This window comes from Ursus arctos, unplaced genomic scaffold (assembly GCF_023065955.2).
Source record: "Ursus arctos isolate Adak ecotype North America unplaced genomic scaffold, UrsArc2.0 scaffold_34, whole genome shotgun sequence".
NCBI lineage: Eukaryota > Metazoa > Chordata > Mammalia > Carnivora > Ursidae > Ursus > Ursus arctos.
In genome coordinates, this window is record NW_026623030.1 from 11,058,697 (window position 1) to 11,082,458 (window position 23,762).

Consider the following 23,762-nt stretch of genomic DNA (forward strand, 5'->3'; position numbering starts at 1 on the left):
CCCAAAAGAAAAACTTCTTAATTACTTAATGATGGAGCATCTTCTTTTATAAATAGAGCTAATAGGAGTTTAAATCAATTGTATTTAGGACATCTATACCTGGTTTCCTCCAGCACCTTAACTTATCCTAACACTTAGTTGCTCATCTATTCCCCTGAAACGTGCTGTTCCTCCTGTCTGCCATCTCTCCTCTAGTATAACCACCTGGTGCTCAAGCCGGAAATGCAGGTGTCCCCACCGGCACTGAGTCAGCTCTGCGACTGCCTCCTTTCCAATTCTCAGCCTGTCTTCTCTCTCTCCCACTGCCTTCATCAAGGCAGGAGTTGGCCTCCTTTCTGCTTTTCTTGATTCTAGGCTCCTTTCCTCCAGCCCGTTCTCTGCCCTCTTGATGGAAGCACATTCCAGAATACTGATCCGATCCCATCACTCCTCTTCCCAAGAGTCTTCAAGGACTCCATGGCGAGCCATCTGGCCCCACATGGCGCCCCATTCCCACCATGCCCCATCTTGAGTTCAGGCTGTCTCAGCTCTACCAGATGACTTGCATTTCACTGTAGATATCATGATTTTCTTTTTTGGAATTCTTTCTTTCCCTCCATCTAACTCTCACTTGTTCTTTAAAGCCTTTTCTGACTTAGGTCCTTGCTTGTGCCTCCCATAGGGACCATGAGTCCACCATTTTGCATTCTCCGTGTCTGACATTGCTGGGCACATAGGATGTTCTCTGTAGTGCTTATTGAAAGAATGAGAGGTAGCAGAGGCTTTAATACACATTGAGCTGTAAAGGAACAATATCTGGGTCTTCCAAGAATAGGTTTGGTTTCAGGGCAGGAGAAGAGTATTACGACATCAGTTTCTTACTGGAAAAGGTGGTTGGGGAACGCTAGTGCAAGACAAATGGAAGCCCTCAGAGCAGGAAAAGAGGCCATTGAGGAACTGACGGGGTTGTCTACCTTAGATCACCAGGAAAAAGGACCAGTGTCTGATTCAGAAAGCTGCCAAAGAATCTGTGACTCAGTTTCCTTATTTATACTTAAAGGGAAGTGTCTACAGTAGGTAATTACTCTGGCTCATGTCTGACTGACGTTCTATGAGCATTAGAGTCAAAGTTAAGAATCTGAGTAAGGGGGCGCCTGGGTGGCACAGCGGTTAAGCGTCTGCCTTCGGCTCAGGGCGTGATCCCGGCTTTATGGGATCGAGCCCCACATCAGGCTCCTCCACTATGAGCCTGCTTCTTCCTCTCCCACTCCCCCTGCTTGTGTTCCCTCTCTCGCTGGCTGTCTCTATCTCTGTCGAATAAAGAAATGGAATCTTTAAAAAAAAAAAAAAAAAGAATCTGAGTAAGGCGTTCTGCATTGGTGTGAGGCTCCCCCCCCCCCACTTTATTGCAAGCTTCTTGGGAACAAAGACATTGCCTATTCGCATTGGGCAGGGATTGTTTTGCATTTTAAAAACAAAGAAGTAGAAAGGAATAAAGGAAAACTGCATTACTCTGATAGTATGCCTGTGAATTTAAACCCCGCCAAAGTCAAGAAATTCACTCATCATCCTCTTTCGCAGCTTTGGTTGAGGTACACCGCACGTCCCCCTTGCGGATGGCCCCTCTGTGGCTGAGCCCGGCCCCGCTGCGGCCATGAGTTATGGCCACCTGGGAATCGATGCCGCGATCTTTCTGGCCCTTGGGTGTTCAACTTCTGCAAGTTAATGTCTGTTCTTTAGCGTTACATTATCTTGTGGAAATGTAGTCATTTATAATTTATATACTATGTACTGGCTTAAAATAGAGACAAGAGGATAATCAGCATCCCGAAGCTTCTAGTTTTCAAAGTAATATTTCTTTCAGTGAAGTCTGCCTGTAGGAGTTAAAACCTGCCTCGAATTAAAAAACACTTTGTGCTATTATCAGTCTGGAAAAATGGGCGTGGCAACATTTAGATAAGCCTTGCAGAAGGGGAGGGAGATCACCCTTTTTTTTTTTCTAAGTAAAACTTGTCATTTTTATTTTATTCTACTCAAAATCATTTCTAAAGACCTCAACCTTTGTAGTGTTCCAGGGGCCTCACTAAAGTCACAGAGAGGTGATTGGGCGGAGCTGGAAGGGCAGACAGGAGAAATGGCCCCAGTGAAGGACAAAAGCCAATTCATATCTCAGCCACTTGTCTGCTGCGGTTTTGGTGCCCTTCCATCTAGCTTGCTACTTTGCTCTTTGACTGTAAACACAGAGAAGGGACGGGCTTTCCTGTTGAGTGCCTTGTAGAGAACACACTGTTCATTCATATATATTAAAAATAGAAGGCCTACTTGAAAAATTCTCTGTACAATCAGGTTTTAGCAAAAGCCAATCAGATATCAGAGGTCTAACTCATTTTTTTTGCTTCTTGCTTTTATAACCTGTCTCTAAACCCTAAATTTTCTCCCATTCCTTTTCATTATGCATCTTCGGTGTGCCAGGACATTGGGAGAAGATTTCTAATGAGGACAGGAGGACAGATGCTTCTGCAATCGAGTGGTCTTGCCCTTCTGGTGTCTGGCGACTTTGCATTTGAATCCCCAAATTATTCTTACTGTGACCTCCGTCTCTGGGATGTGTCTTGTGTGCTTACAACTGTACCCAGTATATATCTGAATGTCTACCAGATGGGGGACGGGTGATGGGGCTGGGGTGAGCCCAGCTAGGGGGCTAATGTGGGAACATCCTGGGTGATTTAGCTTGGAAGCCACAAGGTGGCAACATTTACTAAGAGGCTGGGCATTTTCTTCTCTTTATTAAGATGTTGAACTTGGTTTTCCATTTTCTCAGCTTGAAAAGCTGAGAAAAGGGTTTAGCAGCAGTTGCTTTAGGTCCTTTTGAAAGAGAAGCTGTAGGATAAGCGTGCTGCAGTATATTGGTGTCTGTTCATCCCCTGGGTTTGGATACCAAGAGTTTGAAATTGCTCCGTGTGACTGTGGCGGAGTCACCTCTCCTTTGGCCTCAGTTATGCATCAGGATAGGAGAGACGTGTGGTCGGGCTGACTGGTTGCTAATGGTTCTTTTTGTGTGTGATTTATGACTTCAGTTACAACTTCCTCCCCTCTGTTGCTTTTTAAAAAAACTTACTGTAGAACTAGTCTTTAAAACAAAACAAAACAAAACAAACAACCCAGTAGCTTTTTATCAAAGGACAATGTCATGATTAAAAAAAAAAATCAGCGACAAAGTCTCACAGAAATTAATGTCGTAGAAGCTAGCCATCTCCCTGGGTTAGCTCAAGAGGCTAGACTCTCCTAAATGAGGATGCTTATTTACCAGCTTTCCTAAATTAGCAGCTTTGGGGATATTAAGATGTGTAAGGAACTGTCCAAGGGAGGTATTGTGTATGCTTTGCAGTGATTAAGCCATTAAGCTCTAATTGGTATTTTCCCACTCATGGTTTGTGTAGGAAGCTTTAAAATTATTTAGGAATTCTGTGCTCATCAGCCGTCTTGGTGTCATCCCCACATTTTGGAACCCGAGAGCAGGGAGTGCAGAGAGAAAGGTTTTGTTCAAGTGCATTATAACTTTTGCTCACGATGCCCTCCCTGTTGGTCTGTTATATTGCAGATGAAGTGGAAAGGGAAGGACCTCTTTGACTTGGTGTGCCGGACCCTGGGGCTTCGTGAAACGTGGTTCTTTGGACTGCAGTACACGATCAAGGACACCGTGGCCTGGCTCAAAATGGACAAGAAGGTTGGGCTGGAACTTGATGAGACCAGTGAGGCTGGTGTGTGCTCTGGTTTTTCCCTGAGCACGTGCCTAGCGTCTTTGCTCGTCATGGGGCACTAGGGACACCCAGTAGAGAAGGGGGCAAGTCCTGAAGTAAGTCACGTAGAAAACAGGTCCTGGAGACGTCGCAGGCTTTCTGCTCCTCACATGCTCTCCTAGGCCAGTGGAACCAACAAGGATGAGATTGTTGCCCTCTTGGCTTCTTTTACTCATCGTCCCAGGCTGATTGCTTCCGGCTTTATGCTCTTCCATTTATTGAACCACTAGTCAGGCTTTATGAATAAAAATTACTATTATATTATTATCCTGTTTTCTTTTTTTATAATAGTTTATGTCTTTGAAAGATTTGCTTGGGACTCATGTCCTTTAGGGAATGTTTTTAAGTCTTTTTGAGAAACACTGTTTTCCAATTCAATTTAGTCATTAACATGATCTAAGGAATAGAGAGGGCCCCGGTTCCTGTGGTGAAGAAAGAATGTCCATTTTTTCTTTATGATTCTCTGGGGCTTCTGAGGCTTGGAAGAGAAGTTGGGGCGCCCAGCAGTTCTAAGGTGGCTTAGAAATGGATATTGCCTAAGGGAACTGCCGTCTGCGTGGATTCACGTGTGCTCACGAAGGCACACTTACCTACTTACCTGCCTACCTAACCATGAAGACGTTTGGGAACAGGGCCATTTGTTTTTATTAGTAACCCCTGAAAGACCCCTAGATCTCAAAGTAAGTCAATACCCTCTGATTGATTTGGTCATCTGCTGCATGGCATGATAGACAATGAACGCCTCCTGTTTTTTTTACAAGTTTGACTCTAAGCTCAAGTGTTCAAGTTGTGTTTCCATATGTGCACAGTAATCTGAATCTTCATGTTGGAGTCTCCACTGGTTATAAATTTCATACGGTAATTCCAAGCGATCGTGAGCATCAGAGTGCCACCATGTGCCAATGTCAGTGAGAGTGTCCTAGAGCTGGTTTATTTTGGGTCTCCTGGACATTGCCACCTGGAATTTGGGTAGGAGCATGAAGAATTATCTATCTAAGACAGAAAAACTTTCTGTATCTTTTTGTGATTCTCCACAAAGTAAATTTTAAATCATACCTGAGTGTTGGCCAAAGGGATATTAGGTTGGGGGCATCAGGAACCGTGGAACCTTGCTGCTCAAAGGAAATAAATCATGACACACGTTAATGGAGCCTTGTAGCCTGTCACATGGCATGTTTATGTCCTGAAATGAAATTCATTCTGGAGAGCAGATGGTTCAAGCTTTTCAGTGGGTGGATGAAATTGTCAGAAGATTAAAGGCAGCGTGGTTTGCTGACAGTGCTCAGGTACTTTGTAGGGCTTCTCTAGAGGTTCCTTGAAACAAAGGGCTGCCACCGTGGGCACATTTCCCTTATGTCGTTCAGTTAATGTTTAGAGGATTTCACAAAGATAAGGTTCATCATCTCTAAGCTCCCTCCCACTATGGACCTAAACATTGGGGGTTGACAGCAAGAAAAAAAGAATAAAGGAAGATTCCACAAGTTCAGAAAATTAAAAAACATTCAGCCTACCGTAAGGGATAGTGCCCAAGACCTCTGAGCTATAAATTTCTAGTTTTTAACTATCTCTGTAGCCTTGAGAACATCTGTGCCTTAATAATCTTAGCTCCACTCACCCCTTGGGGATATTGATTAATTTGGTTCAGAAACGCCATGTGAGGTGAACATTACCTCTTGTTATAGATGGCTTTGTGAATGCTTCAGACTGTAAGATCATAACCTTTGGGCAGTGTGATGAATTTAGAGAGGGAAAAATATTTATACGCTCCCTGCAGAAGGTTCTTTGATGGTAGCAGGGGAGGAACAGGTGCCAACATAGCTGCTGCTTTTGCTCTGTAATTGTGCAGGTGCTGGATCACGATGTTTCGAAGGAAGAACCAGTCACCTTTCACTTCCTGGCCAAATTTTATCCTGAGAATGCCGAGGAGGAGCTGGTTCAGGAGATCACGCAGCATTTATTCTTCTTGCAGGTACACCAGTCCGTGCTAGCCCTGCTTACTCTGAGAGAAGTCACCCAGGCCTGGTTGCCAAGGCAGCCTGGATGACCCCCTCGGGGTTGACCGCAGATGCCTTAGCATTGTGAAAATGTTCTGCCTCTGGGAAGTCAGTCCCTTTGGTTCTGTAATGGGGGAAGAGAAAATCTTCAGAATAGAACTATAGTTGAGTGATGTGAATTGGTGTCAGATGAGATGACAAAACTGTGGCTGTGTAAGAAGAGGTGCCTGACTTGAAGCCTGTTTGAAGATGGATCCTGTTTTCTTGTCACTGAGGGGAAAGTCCCTAGAAGTTACAAAGGAAGTCCGAAGAGAGAGTCTTAGGGGAGTTCTTCCACGAGTTTGAAGTCTGCTGTCATTAAGACGGGACGTCAGAACTCCAGTGAGTTGGAGTTTAACTCCACGCGGCTAATCCTGCACGTGTGGATCTTCAAACATCGTGCTTCATGCTGTCCGTTGTCTATAAATGTCTTATTCGTCTCCCACTCCTTCATTAGAGCATAAGCCCCTTACGGGCAAGGCTCACCGAGTGCGCAGGAGGCATTCCAGAAGTAACTGCTCAACCGAACTGAAGAAATGAGGAGCTCTGTAACTGTGGGCCCAAAGACTGCTACTTGGGCACAGTGAGTGGGGGTTAGTGTGAGGATGAAAACCCTGTCAGTTTTGCTGGCGTTCTCACTGCTTGAGCAGAGCGCTGCCCCGGTTTCATGGTTAGTTGCAGTGTTTGGCGCTGGAGCCGCTTGTGTGCCCAGAGGTGCCTCCTGTCAGTGACGCAGAAGGTTGCACAGGGGCGTTAGTCACCTGACTTCCCAGAAGTAGGTGTATGGACGTTGTCACATAGTCCTCGTATAATTAGTTTGAACCTCAGATTGTTATGTACAATGAATATTAAGTTAAATGTAATAAAACCCCCAAATAATTTATTTTACAAAGAAAGTGTTGAGTGTGTATATATTTACATATATATACACATATATATGTAAGTTTACGTGTATGTGTGTATATATATGTATATATGCCTACATCCCCATCCCTAACATTTTCCTTCAAAGGGAAACCCTTGCAGCTTTTCTGTAGTGTGGATTTTTCCCCCTTTGAAAAGAAACCAAGGGATTAGAAAGTTGCACTGCTTTGAGTAAAACCATATAATGATCTCCCAGGCCCCAGAATGTGCTAGCGTTACAGAGATAGCTTTCTTGTTAGCGCTTAGAAGCAGTGCCCATCCCTCATGTGACTTTGGCTAAATTTTCCCTCATCCTGAAACCTTGGAGTGTTTTCGTGGCTGAGCAAGGCAAGATTTACTACTTTTATGAATCTGGTGACTGTTGACGTCTGTGAAAAGAAAGTTGGCCTTCCTGTTGTGTTCTGAATTTCAGTGTGCCCCCACTTGGTGAGGCTCTCTTGCCTCTGTATCTGGAACATCACACGCTGCACCATTCTAAGGAGTTAAATGCAATGAGATATGTTAATTCAACATTATGGCTTAAGAATTATATTTCCTGGACCTCACATGTACTTAAAAGTTTAATCGATCAAACTTTATGGCTTCCTTTTTCCTTAGAGCAGGCATTTTGAATGTGATGAGTTTTTTTCCTGCAGTCATAACTCAGTGGCCTTGCTGACTTTTGTCTTGTGTTAAGACTTTAAAGTAGACTCCATTTCCTCTAGTGCTGTGTGTGCTCAGCGGGGGCCGAGGCCGCAATCGCCACCAGAGCTGCTCCTCACACTTCTGGAATTCACAGCTCCCCTCTGTCACAGTCCGGATATCAGTCTCTGTTTTAACCATGAAAAGTGTTTTTCCTCTTCAGCATTTGATCAGAAACAGAAGAGATAAGGGTTTTTTTTTTTTTTATGCGTAGTCATCTTAGCAATAACTTGCCAGTGACTGAACTCGCAACCTGTCTGCAGCAATAAAAAAATTGTACCCTTTGTCAGAAAATCATTACCAGGCTGGTTTGGCAGCCCTTATTAGAACACCCTGCAGCCATCTGCTGTGACCAGCATGCACAACTCACTTCCGTGCACACAGTGTCATGTCTCCCTTGTTGCCCCTTTTAGGTAAAGAAGCAGATTTTAGATGAAAAGATCTACTGCCCTCCCGAGGCTTCTGTGCTCCTGGCTTCGTATGCTGTCCAGGCCAAGGTAGGCTCGAAGAAGGGAAGTGCCTTCCTCCTTGGCAATAATGTGTGTCACGGGAATCACTCCAGTCTTTTGTTTCTTTGGGTTTTCTAGGCTTCAGAGAGACTTTCTCCAGGAGGGAGATGTTTAGGACTTGTGGGCTGGGGAAACCATTATCACTGTCCCAGATTCTGTTTAATCTTGTGAGAACTATGATGAATTGTCTGTGTAATCTCATTACACACATGTGGTTAATTATAGCCACTGGACTTTTCATTAACCAGGGAAAATGAATTTATGGTCTCCAGTTTGGGCCAAACTATACCTTTAGGTCAAAAAGGTCCCAAAGTCATCTTCTGAGGACCAGCCACCTTGTGTGTGGGAACCACACTACTGCCTAGAGAATGCCCTTCATCCATGAGGCCCTGACGGGCGTGCTTGCTGTGCTAATGGCTGGGTGCGGCAGGCCCTTTGGTATCTTGAGCCCAGTGGAGCTGCTGGTGAGCCATTCATGGAGAAGTCACTGCGGATTGGGAGTGGTGAAGGAGACCACCACTCTTGTGTTTTGTCCTCTCTGTTTTCATAAGACCAACAACAAAAAAAATAAAAATTATATTAAAAAAAAAAAAGACCAACTACAGGGTCAGTCAGGGGTGCTTCCTCCCTCCCATGGCAGCATAAGGAAAGGTCCCCAGAATTGGGACACCTTCATTACTTTTGTGATTTTGCATAATCTTTTCCGTTTTTATTTTCCTTTTTCGTTAGAGGTGTCCACAAAGCCATTTCCCTGTGATGTTATAAAAATTAATAAGGCACTCTTAACTTCTTTTTTTTTTTTTTAAAGATTTTATTTATTTATTCGACAGACAGCCAGCGAGAGAGGGAACACAAGCAGGGGGAATGGGAGAGGAAGAAGCAGGCTCATAGCGGAGGAGCCTGATATGGGGCTCGATCCCGTGACATAACGCCGGGATCACGCCCTGAGCTGAAGGCAGACGCTTAACCACTGTGCCATCCAGGCGCTTAACCACTGTGCCATCCAGGCACCCCATCTTAACTTCTTAGCCCACTTTGGGTAGCTTAATACAATTTCAGATCAAAGGCAGGAAATGACTGGCCTGTCATTTGGGGGGAAAAAAGTGTGTTCATGCTGGTTAGACTAACAGAAGCACCAGAATCAATTCAATCATTTGATGACTCGTCTAATATTTGCTGAGTATTCATCAGGCCTGAGGAAGGATTGTTGACTCTGTCACAGATACAGACGCTAAAGCAACTATCAGCTCTTAGCAATTTGCCCAAGGTCATTTGGACAATCTTGGCTAAAAGCTAAGGGCAGAATTCATGGCTTTGGGATTGTGTTTTGTGCCTCCGCTATTTCACTGCCCAGAAAAATGAGTAATTGAAAAAACAGAAAATGGGCCTTGATTCAACTAAAACATATGCTTCCTTTTATGCTTTGATTAAGAATATTAATAACAGGAAAAATGTATCCTTTCAATCAGTATTGCCCTGACAGTGATGAAGCAGTCATTGTCACTCTCATCAAATCCGAGCACTTCCTGGCCCAGAACCGAGTTCCTTTTTAGCACGCTTTCTCCCCAGCTGAGAGGAGACCCAAGCTCTCAAGGACATTACCTCTCTTTGAAGGGCTTCAGTCTCAAAGGCTACATTTCCTTTGCATGGATTTTGGGCCACAAATTCAAAGGCCACCTGTGGAAAAAAATAACTTTTCAGGGAACCAGCAGATGTTTGCTTAAACAGATTTCACTGTAGGAAAGCCCTACTAATTTGGATCCTACTAATTTAGAGATGAAAGTGATTCACAGACAGCATATGTGGTTCATATGGAGGAGGATGTTCTAAATGTTTTTTCCGGTGTAAATTTTTAGGATCTTACAAATAAAGGTAATCTATAGCTTCAAGTCTGCATTCGAGAAACTAAGGATTATTATAACATGCTTCCAGTTTCTAGGACTGTTGGTTAATATTAAAAAGGTATCTGATTACAGTATTAATAAGATCTTACACACCTGTAATGTTTTACAGTTTTACAAAGTGTTACATGAGTATTTCGTGCGATGCCTAGTGTAGTCTTTTCCATGAGCCATAGTTTGAGACTGTTATGCCCGTTTTGCAGATGAGGAATTTAAGTCTCAGCAAGGATTAGTAATTTGTCTATAAAATCATAATACTTTATGTTAATTCTTTTTTAATGGAATTTATAGCCCACTTCTTGATGGAGAGGATTTGAAGCAGAACGGAACGAGAGAGTAGAGCCAGGATGAGAACCCTAGAGTCCAGATTGCCTAACTCAGCACTCTGCCCTTGCCCTCCCTGTGTAGCGTGTGAGGGAGGTCTCTGGGTAGCACGCACTGCCTTTCACCAAATTCCAGATTCATTTATAGGGTCACATAAGTCCAAACTTTTCAGCAAACCAACTGGTTTCCTTCCATCACATTCAGTTTGTTTTCTTCCACAACCTTTCTGAAATAGAAAGCAACTTTAGAAGTGTGGTTGTGGAAAGGGAATCGGGCTCATTAACACATGGAATGTAATTATGCACAAATGTATTCATTATAGTATTTCAGCTGTTCGAATGATACAGACACAGCTAATTCTAAGACATAAAGAAACAATTACCCTCACAGTATAAGTACAAATATTAATCACATGGTTCAGTTAACAAGAACCATATTTCTTGGTTAGAGTTTGAGTTATGTTTGAATGTTTGAATTAAAAGTCTGAGCTGGGTTTGGTGGGTTTTTTGTGTTTTTGTTTTTTTAGTTCAATCACATGACATACCAAACCATCTTGCAATGTTTTAAGCCACCTGTTGGATTTTGTTGTTTGAAATGTATTCTTATTAAAAATGACTTTGGGAGAGAGTGGTATGTAATTTACCAGTCTTGCAGCACTGGCCTATAGATTCCTAGTATTCCGAGAGAGAACCGAATGGTGGGAGAAGAGGCTTAGTGTTTCTTGGTACTGTTTGATGCCAGTTAGGGACAGAGTGCCAAAACGCAATTAAGAAGTTGGGTATATGTAAAGTATTAGTGAAGAGTGGCAAGTGTTGAGGCTGGAGAGGTCTGTAAGGGGCCAGATCATAAAGGATCTTTTTTTTTTTTTTTTTTTTTATTTGACAGAGACACAGCGAGAGAGGGAACACAAACAGGGGGATTGGGAGAGGGAGAAGCAGGCCTCCCACTGAGCAGGGAGCCCTATGCGGGGCTCGATCCTCAGACCCTGGGATCATGACCTGAGCCGAAGGCAGACACTTAACGACTGAGCCACCCAGGCATCCCCATAAAGGGTCTTAACTTGATTGTGTGGGTGGTGCAGAGCCAGTGAAGGGTTTATATTTTAGACAGATCCTCTGGTGGCTATGTGAAGGACAGATTGGCGTGAGGAAGGTTGGAAGCAGGGAGACCTGTTAGAAGGCTATGTGGTGGTCGTCCTGGTGAGAGGCTCTGAAGGTCACACCTTGAGCAGTGGTCAGCTGGATGGGAGGAGACCAACCTGAAAATATCCAGGGGGTAAAAGTTGAATATAAATGGTGAGATACTTTGTGTATCCCCCCCCCCGTCCCTTTTTTGGCTTATACTTTTATTTTTATTTTATTTTTTTATTTTTTATTTTTTATTTTTTTATTTTTATTTTTTAAAGATTTTATTTATTTATTTGACAGAGATAGAGACAGCCAGCGAGAGAGGGAACACAAGCAGGGGGAGTGGGAGAGGAAGAAGCAGGCTCATAGTGGAGGAGCCTGATGTGGGGCTCGATCCCATGACACCGGGACCACGCCCTGAGCCGAAGGCAGATGCTTAACCGCTGTGCCACCCAGGCGCCCCTATTGTATTTTTTTAAAGATTTTATTTATTTGACAGAGAGAGAGAGAGAGAGAGACACAGCAAGAGAGGGAACACAAGCAGGGGGAGTGGGAGAGGGAGAAGCAGGCTCCCAGCAAAGCAGGGAGCCCGATGCAGGGTTCGATCCCAGGACCCTGGAATCATGACCTGAGCCGAAGGATGCTTAACGACTGAGCCACCCAGGTGCCCCTGGCTTATACTTTTAGACATTGATATTTTTTCCCCAATCAACATCGATTTTGAGATGTATCATGTTGTATGTGTAAGTGTAGTTTGTTGATCCTAATTGCTATGCGGTGGCCATTGTGAGTAAACCTAATTTACTGATTGTCTTCCTTTTAAGGGAGAGGTAGGTTTAGTTTCTCCTTTTTCCTCCTATCAGAAACAGTGCTTTACTGAAAATCCTTTTATATGAGTCCTCGTGTACATGTGCAAAAGCTTTCTCCGCTTAAGGTAGATTTCTATAAGCAGCACTGCAGATACATCCCTGAATATAAAGAACTCTTGAGTATATGAGAAAAAGACAGCAAAAAAAGTGGGTACAAAGGGCATGCATATCAGGCACTCTGTAGACAAGAACATGAGAATGGTCAGTAAATACAAAAAGATGTTCAGTCAAGAAAAACAAAAAGCAACACTAACGAACCATTTCAAACCCATAAGGTTGACAAGGATTAGTAAATAGTAGAGAAACAATGTTTGAGTTCATGTGGTGGTGGAAAAGGACCGTGAACTGGCATGACCTCTGTAGAGCCATGGATGCGGTAAGAGCCGGTCAGGTGAGGGGACACCCCATCCCCGAGTCCCCGAAATTACACTTCTAGGTGGCTACTCCAGAGGAACTCCCTTACAGCATGTCCTTTTTACTTAAAACTATCAGAACAGATCGTCCCACTTCATTTTTAAACTACTGAACAGTATTTCCTGCAGAGGAGGGGCAGTGGATTATTTAAATGTCTCTTTATTGGTAAATATGTAGATTTGTTTTTCTATTATTTAAATGAAGGCAGTGCGCATCTTTGGATATGCCTCTTTGGGCACATGTGAACAGTCTTTCTCTAGGATAAATACCGAGAAATGGCATAACTGGGCTGAAGGATAAGAACCTTTAAAATTTAAATAATGCCAAGTGAAAGAAGCCAGACACAAAAGGCTGCCTATTGTGCGATTCCACTTATATGAAATGAACAGAATAGGCAAATCCATAGAGACAGAAAGTAGATTTAGTGGTTGCCAGGGGCTGGAAGGAGGAGGAAATCAGGGCTTAACTGCTACTGGGTATGGGATTTTTTTTTTTTGGGGTGATGGAAATATTCTGGAATGAGATAGCGGTGATGGTCGTACAACATTCTGAATATCTTAAAAGCCACTGAATTGTATGCTTAAAATGGTGAATTTTGTGTACTTATCGGAATAAAAACATTAAATATGTATGGCCTAATTGTCCTCCAATAGTTTTGTCCTAATTTAACTTTTAAGAACAGCATGTGAGAATAACTGTTTTTTACATCCTAATCAACAGTGGATGCTATCAGTCTTTCAAAATTTTTGCTAATCTGACAGAGAAAGAGGTGTTTTTTGTTTTTTGTTTTTTTTTTAAGTTTTAATTTCCTGATAACCATGAGGCTGAGAATCTTTTCACAGATTTACTGGTAATTTGTATTTCTTTCCTCTGAATCAAGTGTTTACAGCTTGCCCATTTTTCTACTATATTGTTTATCTTTTTCTAATTGATTTATAGGAGTTCCATATAGTATGGGTGTTAACATTTTCTCTTTCTTTACACGTATCAGACTTGTCAGTCTTTTTGTTTTGAGTGATTTTAGAATGGCTTCACCCACCGTTGTTATACACATGTCCTCTATTTTGTTCTGGTATTTTTATGGATTTTCATTTATAGGTTTGAATCTTTAATCCACCTGGAATTTAGTGGACTGGTATGTGGTAGGAATCTATTTATTCAGTGTATGTATTGATCAGATCTTTATGTTTTGTGAAATCCTCTTCAGAACATTTGGTCTAATTTTCCACGTATTTGTCAGAGGATCGTATTTCATATCCAGAAAGAGCGTCTGTTTAACCTAAGAATTGACTTCAAGAATCCTTTAAATGGTGAACTCCCATCCTGAGTTTAAATTCATTTGGTTTGTATCAGGGGTGGATCCAGGTTTTGTGGGGCCTGAAGTTGATATAACTTAGGGGGCTTCTTTTCAATGCAAGAATACCAAATTGTGAATATAAAATTAGGGTCAAGCCCACGTAGGTGCAGAGACCTAAAACCCGAACTTCATTAGCTTCAAAGTAAATCACCCCTGGTTATGTTACCAGAATGCATCTGTACGGAGAGGGCGAGGAACAGCCATCTCCATCTGTGGAGTGGTATGACTTGCTTTTATATTAACCAACTGCCACCACTTAAGGATTTTCTCCTCCTTTTGTTTTTTAAAGAGGCATTTGAGAGCAGACACTCGCATCAAGGTGGCTTTAAAGTTGTAAGTGGAGTTAGTCCAGTGGCGAAGTTCTTTAAGCAGGGTCTTTGCTGCCTCTGCATTGCTCAGATGTGCAACATGTGATCATGGAAGTAGCTGGGAGCTCAGTATGAGAACGTGGGTCGCTAATCCTGTGAGCCTTTGAAACCTGAATTTACAGCTTTAACTTTGCATATCTGCTGACTTCTGCATTTAGAGTTTGGTCAGCACCATTAAGAGGTTTGTAAATGCAGCTAACAGGCTCACTTTAGCGTACTACCCCTTCAGAAATCAGAAAGGCAAACAGTAACCAATGTCATAAATAATGCAGAGGATAACACTAATACTGACATGCCAGCCAGTATGTAAAATGCTCCCCCAGATCATCTTCATCCTCGTCACCCGCTTACAAGGCAGGCACTGTTATGACCTAGGCTTTCCAGATGACAAAGCTGAAGTTGAGAGAGAGGAATCCTTCCTCAAGGCCTCAGAGGGATACCAGAGCAGCCCCCCACTCAAAATCCTCTAAGACCAACGCTCGCATATGACAAATTAGGAAACAGACTCAGAGGTAAAACAATCTGAGTTTTTGTCTTTTCATATCAGGTTGTATCGCATGCTATGTGTCAAGCATAGTTTTACAGTTTTTACAGGTATTATTTCATTTAATCTCCCAAAAGTCCTGTAAGACAAATACTGTTATTATTCCCCATTTAACAGATGAGAAAACCGAGACACAAAAATTATCAAGGTCAGCTAATAAGTGAAAGAGCTGGGACTTAACCTTTAGCAGCCTCCTTCCAGAGTCAGGCTCCTGTCTGTGTTCTGCAGCTCCCTCCGGAGAGAATGCCCTTAAAACTCAGTCCAGTTACCGACTGATCACATCCCCAGGCCTTTGGGAGATCAAGAGAGGCCAGGTTCCTTCACGTTGGTTTTTTTTTGTTTTTTTTTTAAAGATTTTATTTATTTATTTGACAGAGAGAGCCAGCGAGAGAGGGAACACAAGCAGGGGGAGTGGGAGAGGAAGAAGCAGGCTCCTAGCGGAGAAGCCTGATGTGGTGCTTGATCCCAGAACGCTGGGATCACGCCCTGAGCCAAAAGCAGCCGCTTAACGACTGCGCCACCCAGGCGCCCCCCTTCACATTTTTTTAAATGAAGACATGCCTAGACAGGGGTACAGAAAACTGTGGCATATTTTAAATATTTAAATTTGATAAATTAATTGCTTTAACACAAAAAAATGATGCGGTACAGTTCCGCTATTTGAAAAATAATGATGAGATTCTTAAAAAACATTAATTCGTAGTGCTTTTTTAGCAGGGTGATACGGGAATGAGGCACAATTTAAAGTTGGTGATGAACACTGTTCAATCCCAAGAGACAGGTTTCGATTTTATATTTATATGTTTATAATTTCTTCTAAAAAATGCCTTCATTTTTGGGGGCACTTGGGAAGCTAAGTCGGTTAAGCGTCTGACTCTTGATTTTGGCTTGGGTCATGGTCTCAGGGTCATGAGATTGAGCCCCGTGTTGGGCTCAGTGCTCGGCGTGGAGTCTGCAAGAGATTCCCTCCCTCTCCCTCTGCCCCTCCTTACCGTGCTCATACATGCTCCCTCTCTATCTGGGGGAAAAAAAAGAGAGACAGAGAGAGATGAAAATGCCTTCTCTCTCTCTCTCTCTCTCTTTTTTTTTTTTTTAATATTTCCTGGTCACACTTAAGTTTTCTTGGAAAGAAAGGGATATTTTTTCTTAAATCAGAAAATGAATTTCCAAGTCGTTGTCCCTGAGAGGATACATTAAAATACAGGGCCCATTTCTGGCCCCACTAGTTACTTGCTCTGTAGCTTTGGGAAAATCAGTTAACCTTTTACTTGTTTGTCTGTGCAATGGGAATGACAACATTGGCATCAAATTTCTCCAAAGCACTTTTCAGAGCCTGAATGAAAGGTATTAAAGCTATTGCGTACGTTATTCCCAGCTCCCAACCTAGCAATTGGCTCCAATTACCAGCCACTTAGGATTTGTAGGTAAGACTCTTATCACACATTGCTAATTACAACTTTCACAGTTGTGTTTTGTTATTTCCTTTCAAAAGCTAATGTTTTGGTAGTGACTGCTTTCTTTGCGGGTTAGAAAACACAGCTACATTTCCATACAAATGTCACATTCTTATTAGCACATCACCCTTCCATCCCTCACGGGATTATGCAACTCTGTTCATAGATATAATCAGCTTTGTATTTTCGTTCAAGGATAACAAACTAGCAAGGTTGAAATCTTGAGTTGTCATCAGAACTGAATTGGAACTGAATTGCTCCCCAAGCTGGGAGGGGATAAGAAATGGCAGTTCAGAAATGGCAGTTGTCTCTAGAATCTCAATCGCTTGCCCTCCCTTTCTTCTCCTTCCAGTACGGTGACTACGACCCCTCTGTTCACAAGCGTGGATTTTTGGCCCAAGAGGAATTGCTTCCAAAAAGGGTAAGAAATCGTCCCCTGTTTGGAAAAACACAGCAGAGACGTGGTCTATGAAAAAGCTAACTGAGGGACTTGAAGGAATATTGGAAGTACACGGCGAAATCATTTAAATAAATATTTTGTAATCGATCTTGAGTAAAGAGTGTAGAGTCTCTGTTAAGAATATTAAAAAGCAAAGGTTCGTGGAGTTCGTTTGCGGTTGCCAGAGCTAGCATGGCCTTGAATGTTCGTTTCCTTCAAGGTGGGTGAGCGCCAGGTGATTCCCAGGAGCAGCATGTGTTCCGCGCGGGGAGCTGAGACTTTTACAGCGGGGCAGGATGGATAGAGATGCATAGGGTGGACATTGTAGTTCCTAATCCCCGGTGTTGTGCATCTTGCTCATCAGCCACAGAAGCGGGCCTTCCCTCCCTTTTGCTGCTCCTGATTTTATAGCTCCACTCATCTGTCATGTTTAATAAAGGCCTGCTTCTCCCCTCCCCTGACTTTCCCTGCTCCTTTGATGGCTTTTGTGCAGGAGGAGGGCGCAGCACATGCAGCTTGGTGGAGCTCCTCCCTCTTGGTCGTGCAGCCCAGGAAAGAGAGGCCGCAGCTGGGCGAGGGGTGCACCTAGGCCTGAGTAGGGGTGCACCCTTCTAAGTTGTGACTCAGATTGAATGGCGCTTGTTTACACGCCTACCTCTGCGATGTGACTGGCTCTCCCTGTATGTGGCTTTTTAAAAATAGCTTTGCTGTTTTGTAAAAATGATGCATAATTATAAAAATGGCAAACAATATCCAAACTTCCTTTGTGTGTGGGTTTTTTATTTTGCTCTATTTTTTGGTAGGTAATAAATCTGTATCAAATGACTCCAGAAATGTGGGAGGAGAGAATTACAGCCTGGTATGCAGAGCACCGAGGCCGAGCCAGGTGAGGCTGCTTCATTATTGGTTTGTATTTCCGTATGGGCTTTTTTTTTTTTTTAAAGAACTACAAAATTAGGACATGCTTGTTGAACAAAAGGCAGTACCAAGGTAGATAGAAGGAAAAGGGAGAGCTGGGAGTAGCTGGTCTTCAGTTTTGCGTGTGTCCTCCTTCTGGTGCATGCTGTGTGAGGTAGGGGGGTGCTCAGCCTGTCCCCACTGCAGTCATTGGTAATTCAGTGCCATGTTCAGTGCCATGTTCAGGATTAGAGTGTATGGATATCCCATCCCTTTTGTGCCCATTCCTCTACTGATGACATTTGGGGTAGCTATAGATTTTTGCTTCCTGCAGGGTATAGTCTAATATTGTTATATAATTACATGAGTAGTTCTGAGAATACATTTCTCTGCAAGAGTTGCTGAGTCAAAGGATGTGAGCATTTTGTGTTGACAGGTGCCACTAAATCGCCCTCCAGTAAGGTCGTACCTATCTACCTGCCTATCAGCTGTATATGCACATGTCTTCCCCCCCCATCTTTCTCCCCAACACTCATTTTTATTGATCTAATTTTTTGTAATCTAAAAGACGAGATATTGTATCTTAAGTATTTGTTAGCATTTCCCTGATCACTGTAGAAATTGATCATCTTTTCATTAGCCTTTAAAATATTGTCCTCTTCTTCAGATTAGCTTCCTAATACGTATACTGAAAAGTGGGCAAGTCATAATGTACCATTCAATGAATTATTAGAGAGTGAAAACACCATGTAACACCAGGTGACAAGATAGCACGTGACCCCCCCACCCCCGCCGTAACTCCCCATCCTTCCTCCCCAAAGCTAACCACTCTTCTGATCCCTAACTCCATAGAGTAGTGGTACCTGTTTTAAGTTGTACATAAATGCCATGGGACAGTCTATTTTTTGTGTCTCACTTCTTTTACTCAGCATCATATTGTGAGATTTGGGCTTGTGGTATGTAACGGCAATGAAATTTCATTTTCATCGCTGTGCAGAACTCCACTATATTAATAAAACATGAATTATCCATTGCACTGTTGATGGACGTTGAGGGCGTCAGGCTATCTCTCGGTTTTTGGTATTACAAATAATGTCAATTTTTCACAGTAATTGTACAAATTTACATCAGCAGTGTGTGTGATTTCTAGTTGCTCCAGATGCTTGCCAACACTGTGTGTTCTCTCAGGTTGAATTTTTAAGATTCATTTGAGAGCATTTTGAGATTGGAGAGAGGGAAGGGGCAAGGTCATAGGGAGATGGATTTAAAATATTTCAATAGTGTATCTATTTGGGAGTTTTCTGCAAGTCATTGCTGCTTTAAGGGCTTGCTTTAAATTTGACTCACAGCTTAGAAGTAGGTGACCTGGCTTGGGTTTTATAGCCCAGATAGCTCTTGGCCTAACCTCTGACAACACCCAAAGAAATAAGAAATAAAATGAGGAAGGTAGCTCTCAGGTAGCTTGCAGAGAGAATTGTTTCAATACCAAAACGTAGGTGAAGAAAGTTCACAATGGGATAAAGCAACAACTTAAATCAAATCTGCATATCCGGATCCATTTGAGGGGAGAAGATAACATACCACGTGCTTTTCTTGAATTCCTTGAGCTGGGTGTCCTTATTTACCAAGGGCAAAGCGTGAAATTGAAGCCAAGAGACACTGTAATGAATCTGTTCTCTGGCTTTTATGGGGATGGGAAATTTTGCTTGACCTCTGTGTGTTTCATGGACTCAGGGCTGGGAAGAGCCATGTTGGTATCTGCTCTGGCTGGCGTCTTCCAGTGGGTTCCAGCGCGCAGGCTGGCCTGCGCCCGCCCTCTATTTTCTCACTTAACTCTGGTAACAGTGTCTTTTGTTCTCCTCACAGGGACGAAGCTGAAATGGAATATTTGAAGATAGCTCAGGACCTGGAGATGTACGGTGTGAACTACTTTGCAATCCGGGTGTGTTGAAGCCTCTTTGAGTTCCCTGTGTATAAACAGAGACTGAATCAGAGACCGACTGCTAAAATGGGTTACTTCCTTATTCCAGGGTGGCAGACTCTTTACTGGTTCAGTGGAGGAGAATCGAAAAGGAAGGGGAGAGGGTCTTACAGCCTCGTTTTCTATTTTTGGTCTTCAATTAGATCCTTGGTAATTAAGTGTCAGTTGAGCCCCCACGGGGACTTGAGCCTGGTCCTGTGCTCAGCAGAAACCTGTTTGAATGCTCTGAGAGTGACGTTTGATTATTTCTGGCTATGTGAGATCTGGCCCACAGGGAGCACCTGTAAATACTTTCTTCCCCCAGGACACGAGGAGAGTGAAGCTGCTTTTACAGATTACTGATTTGTTGTGGTGGGACTCTTGTTCTCACTAGCAGGCTAATTGGTTTTCTATTCAGACCATTAAGAGTCCCACTGTCCTCTGGGAACCCACCGCTTCTACACCAGAGGCTTCTGTTTTCAGTCCTGGCTGGGTGGGCCTCTTGAGCGTCTTTCTCCGATGTCCTGCTGCTACATGCAGCACCTAGGAACCCCTTCCAAAGGAATTCATGCCCTTGGCTCAGGTATTCCATTGCTGCTCCCAAACTGCAGAGAAGTAGGTGTTAAACAATCACCCACAGTGGCCCAGCTTTTCTTTCTTTCTTTCTTTCTTTCTTTCTTTCTTTCTTTCTTTCTTTCGTTCGTTCTTTCTTTCTCTCTCTCTCTCTCTCTCTCTTTCTTTCTTTCTTTCTTTTTTCTTTTTTTGGGAGAGGGAGAGAGAATCTTAAGTAGACTCCACGCCCAGCACAGATACAGGGTGGGGGTGGGGGGCTCGATCTCAGAACCCTGAGATCATGACCTGAGCCAAAATCAAAAGACGCTTAACCAACTGAGCCACCCAGGTGCCCCAGTGGTCCACCTTTCTTACCGTAGTTATGGTTTGCTTTCCTTTTTTTTGGGTTCCTGTAAATTTTGTATAAGGGGCGCCTGGATGGCTCAGTCAGGTAAGTGTCTGCCTTCAGCTCAGGTCATGATCCCAGGGTCCTAGGATTGAGCCCCGTATTGGGCTCCCTGCTCAGCCAGGAGCCTGCTTCTCCCTCTCCCTGTGCCTGCTGCTTCTCCTGCTTGTGGTCTCTCACTCTGTCAAATAAATAAAATCTTTAAAAAAAATTTTGTATGAAATTTGAGTAAATTGTAATACATTTTAAATAATGTAGGATAGCTTTCTTACTGATTTGTTTTCTAAATACGGATTTTTTTAATGGATTAGTTCGTATAAAATTACGCTGGCAAGTTACGTTATTTCACATAGTAAACAAGTGCTTAAAAGATTTTCTATAATAATGCAAAAGGTTATTTTCTTAAGCTTTATTAATTTCCATTTGCTAATTGTCTGGTTTGTTCAAGGTCAGGTTAGTTTAACACATTTCTGTGGTTTTTGGCAACATAACTCCTCTTGGCCCATATGCCCACCATCTAGATTCTAGAAAAGTAGTGTTTTACAGTCCTTAAAAAACAGTCTCTTATTAGGAAATGTTTCTACAGCAGTCAGACTAAAATACGCAATTGCTGTGTGTGTGTTTTGTGTTACACAGTAGACACAGCTAATGAATATTTTAGTGTCTTTTGTGTTCGAGTTCCTGTGATTTCACCATCAACTAAGGAAATTATGTACTTAAAACAATTTAAAAGAGACTGCTTGAGTCCCGCCTCTCTGTTTATTCTCTAGAAGTGTTGGGAGTCATGATAGGAAGCAGAGGGTAGAATCCTTTTAAATTTAAACTAGTCACAAAATAATGAAATATCTCATTTTCCAAAATGTACTGTAGCACTTAAAAGTACAAAGCCTCACTTATGTTAATGCAGTAATTTAAAGAGCTTTGCAGAGGGAATCTCTCTCAGGGTTTGGTAATAGCGCCTGACTTGGGGAGCGTTAGAAGGACTAAAAAGATTTATCTTGGAGCACTCACTTGTCCACCTGACACCTGCTGTTAGAGTGGTCCTTCTCATCACAGTCTGAGCATCTTCTCGGTTTGCAGACCTGTTTTCCTGCCCTTGAATCTGGTTCAGTTTCCTAGTTGTCAGCAACAGGTCAGGTGCTTTAGGTCCTCGTGCAGGGAGCTTCCTTCCACCACCACACAAAGGACACCACACAGCATAGGTGAATGGGCCTCCAGCCTGAGGTCGTGGCCTCCAGGCCTGTAGCTGGGTCAGTGGCCTGAGAGCCAAGGGCACTTGCCCTCTGTCTGCTCTGACTGCCAACCAACATATGTGCAACCAATTAAATTTTCAAACAGCTTTATTGAGGTACAATTTATTTTTTAAAGATTTATTTATTTATTAGAAAGAGAGTGCGGGGGCAGGGGCAGAGGGAGAGGGAGAGAATCTCAAGCAGACTCCCCAATGAGCATAGAGCTCTGCCAGTGGTTTGATCCTAGGACCCTGAGATCATGACCTGAGCCAAAACCGAGAGTTGGATGCTTAACCGACTGAGCCACCCAGGTGCACCCTGAGGTATAATTTGTATACAATTCATTTTGGTATATTTTTTCCAACTTCCCATTACAAATAATTTCAAACATATAAGAAAGTTGAAAGAATTTTACAGTGAATACCCATATGTACCCACTAAGTTCTAGAATTAACATTTTACTATATTTGCTTTATCACACTGAGAATACATTTTAATATAAAATAAAACCATTTGATCCCAGCACTTGGAATTTTCTTTCTGGTGGGGCACCTGGGTGGCTGAGTCATTAAGTGTCTGCCTTCTGCTCAGGTCGTGATTCCAGGGTCCTGGGATCGAGCCCTGCATGGGGCTCCCTGCCCAGGGGGAAGCCTGCTTCTCCCTCTCCCACTCCCCCTGCTTGTGTTACCTCTCTCGCTGTCTCTCTCTCTCTGTCAAATAAATAAATAAAATCTTAAAAAAAAAAATGTCCTTTCTGGTAGTACAACTACATTTTCTTTTAATGTAAGAGATGTTTAATTCTACAGGTTTTTATTCTACATCTGTGATAACCTGGTTATAATAGTCCCCCTATCCACAGGGGTCCCCTTCCAAGACCCCCCCATGGATGCCTGAAACCGTGACTAGTACCAAACCCTACACACACACACACACACATACACACATACACACACACACACACACTCACTATGTTTTTTTCCTTATATATGCATGCTGGTGATAAGCTTAATTTATAAATTGGGCAAAATGTGAGATTAACAACAATAACAATAAAAAAGAACAGTTTTAACAGTATACTATAATAAAAGTTATGTGAACGTGTTCTCTCTAACATCTTACTGGACTGTACTCACCCTTCTTATGATAATGTGAGACGATAAAATGTCTATATGATGAGATGAAGTCAGGTGAATCACTTAGGTGTTACGATGTAGCGTTAGGCTACTACTGACCTGACAGTAGTTCAGAAGGAGGATCATCGGCTTCTGGACCTTAGGAACTGAAACCGTAGGAAGCAAAACCACAGATAAGGGGGGTGGGGTATGACTACTGTATTTAATTGGAGGTAACAGTGCTTAGATGGCTGGTGCTTTGGCCATCAGGCCAGTAACAGAAGCCCCCAGCGATCCCTCTCCGGGACACGAGTCATGAGAATGGTGTTTTGCCTCTGCCTGCCCTGATTTAGGAAGCTGGAGGCCCCCTGGGTTACACAACAGCTGTGACTTCTGTTGGGATCTGTTGGAACTCGTCACATGTAATTGTGTGTGCCAGGTTCTTTGGAAAGTTGAATAAAACCTCAAACCTCTGCTGGAGCTGACGGGGGCTCATCTTTGTTGCATCTACAGAATAAAAAGGGCACTGAGTTGCTCCTTGGAGTGGATGCTCTGGGGCTCCACATCTATGATCCTGAGAACAGGCTGACCCCCAAGATCTCCTTCCCGTGGAATGAAATCCGAAACATCTCATACAGCGACAAGGAGGTAGGAGGACGTGCTTCGCATGCAGACCCACCAGCAGCGCAGCTTGCGGGCTTTCCCTGGCTCCCCAGCCAGGCTGCTCCTTGTTACCAGTAAAATCCTTTAATCCCCAGGCTTTGGGTTTGGGGTTGTTGTTTTCTGTTTACAGAACAGTATTGGCATCCTATTTTCAAATGGCATCGCTAAACCCCCCTGCTGACTGACAAGAGATTGGGGAGCTCAACTTGTGGAGACA

General features: G+C 43.1%; 1 protein-coding gene across 5 annotated transcripts in view; it reads left to right on the forward strand.

Annotated features, from left to right (window-relative positions):
- Window positions 1–23,762, forward strand: part of NF2 (NF2, moesin-ezrin-radixin like (MERLIN) tumor suppressor) — a 75,903-nt gene that overhangs the window by 22,491 nt on the left and 29,650 nt on the right. For all 5 annotated transcript variants that reach the window (XM_026484772.4, XM_026484777.4, XM_044379034.3 and 2 more), the window contains exons 2-8: window positions 3,581–3,706; window positions 5,626–5,748; window positions 7,831–7,914; window positions 16,637–16,705; window positions 17,527–17,609; window positions 19,487–19,562; window positions 23,396–23,530. In XM_026484772.4, coding sequence (XP_026340557.1) covers window positions 3,581–3,706; window positions 5,626–5,748; window positions 7,831–7,914; window positions 16,637–16,705; window positions 17,527–17,609; window positions 19,487–19,562; window positions 23,396–23,530 — 696 coding nt within the window. The remainder of the gene's footprint in view (window positions 1–3,580; window positions 3,707–5,625; window positions 5,749–7,830; window positions 7,915–16,636; window positions 16,706–17,526; window positions 17,610–19,486; window positions 19,563–23,395; window positions 23,531–23,762) is intronic.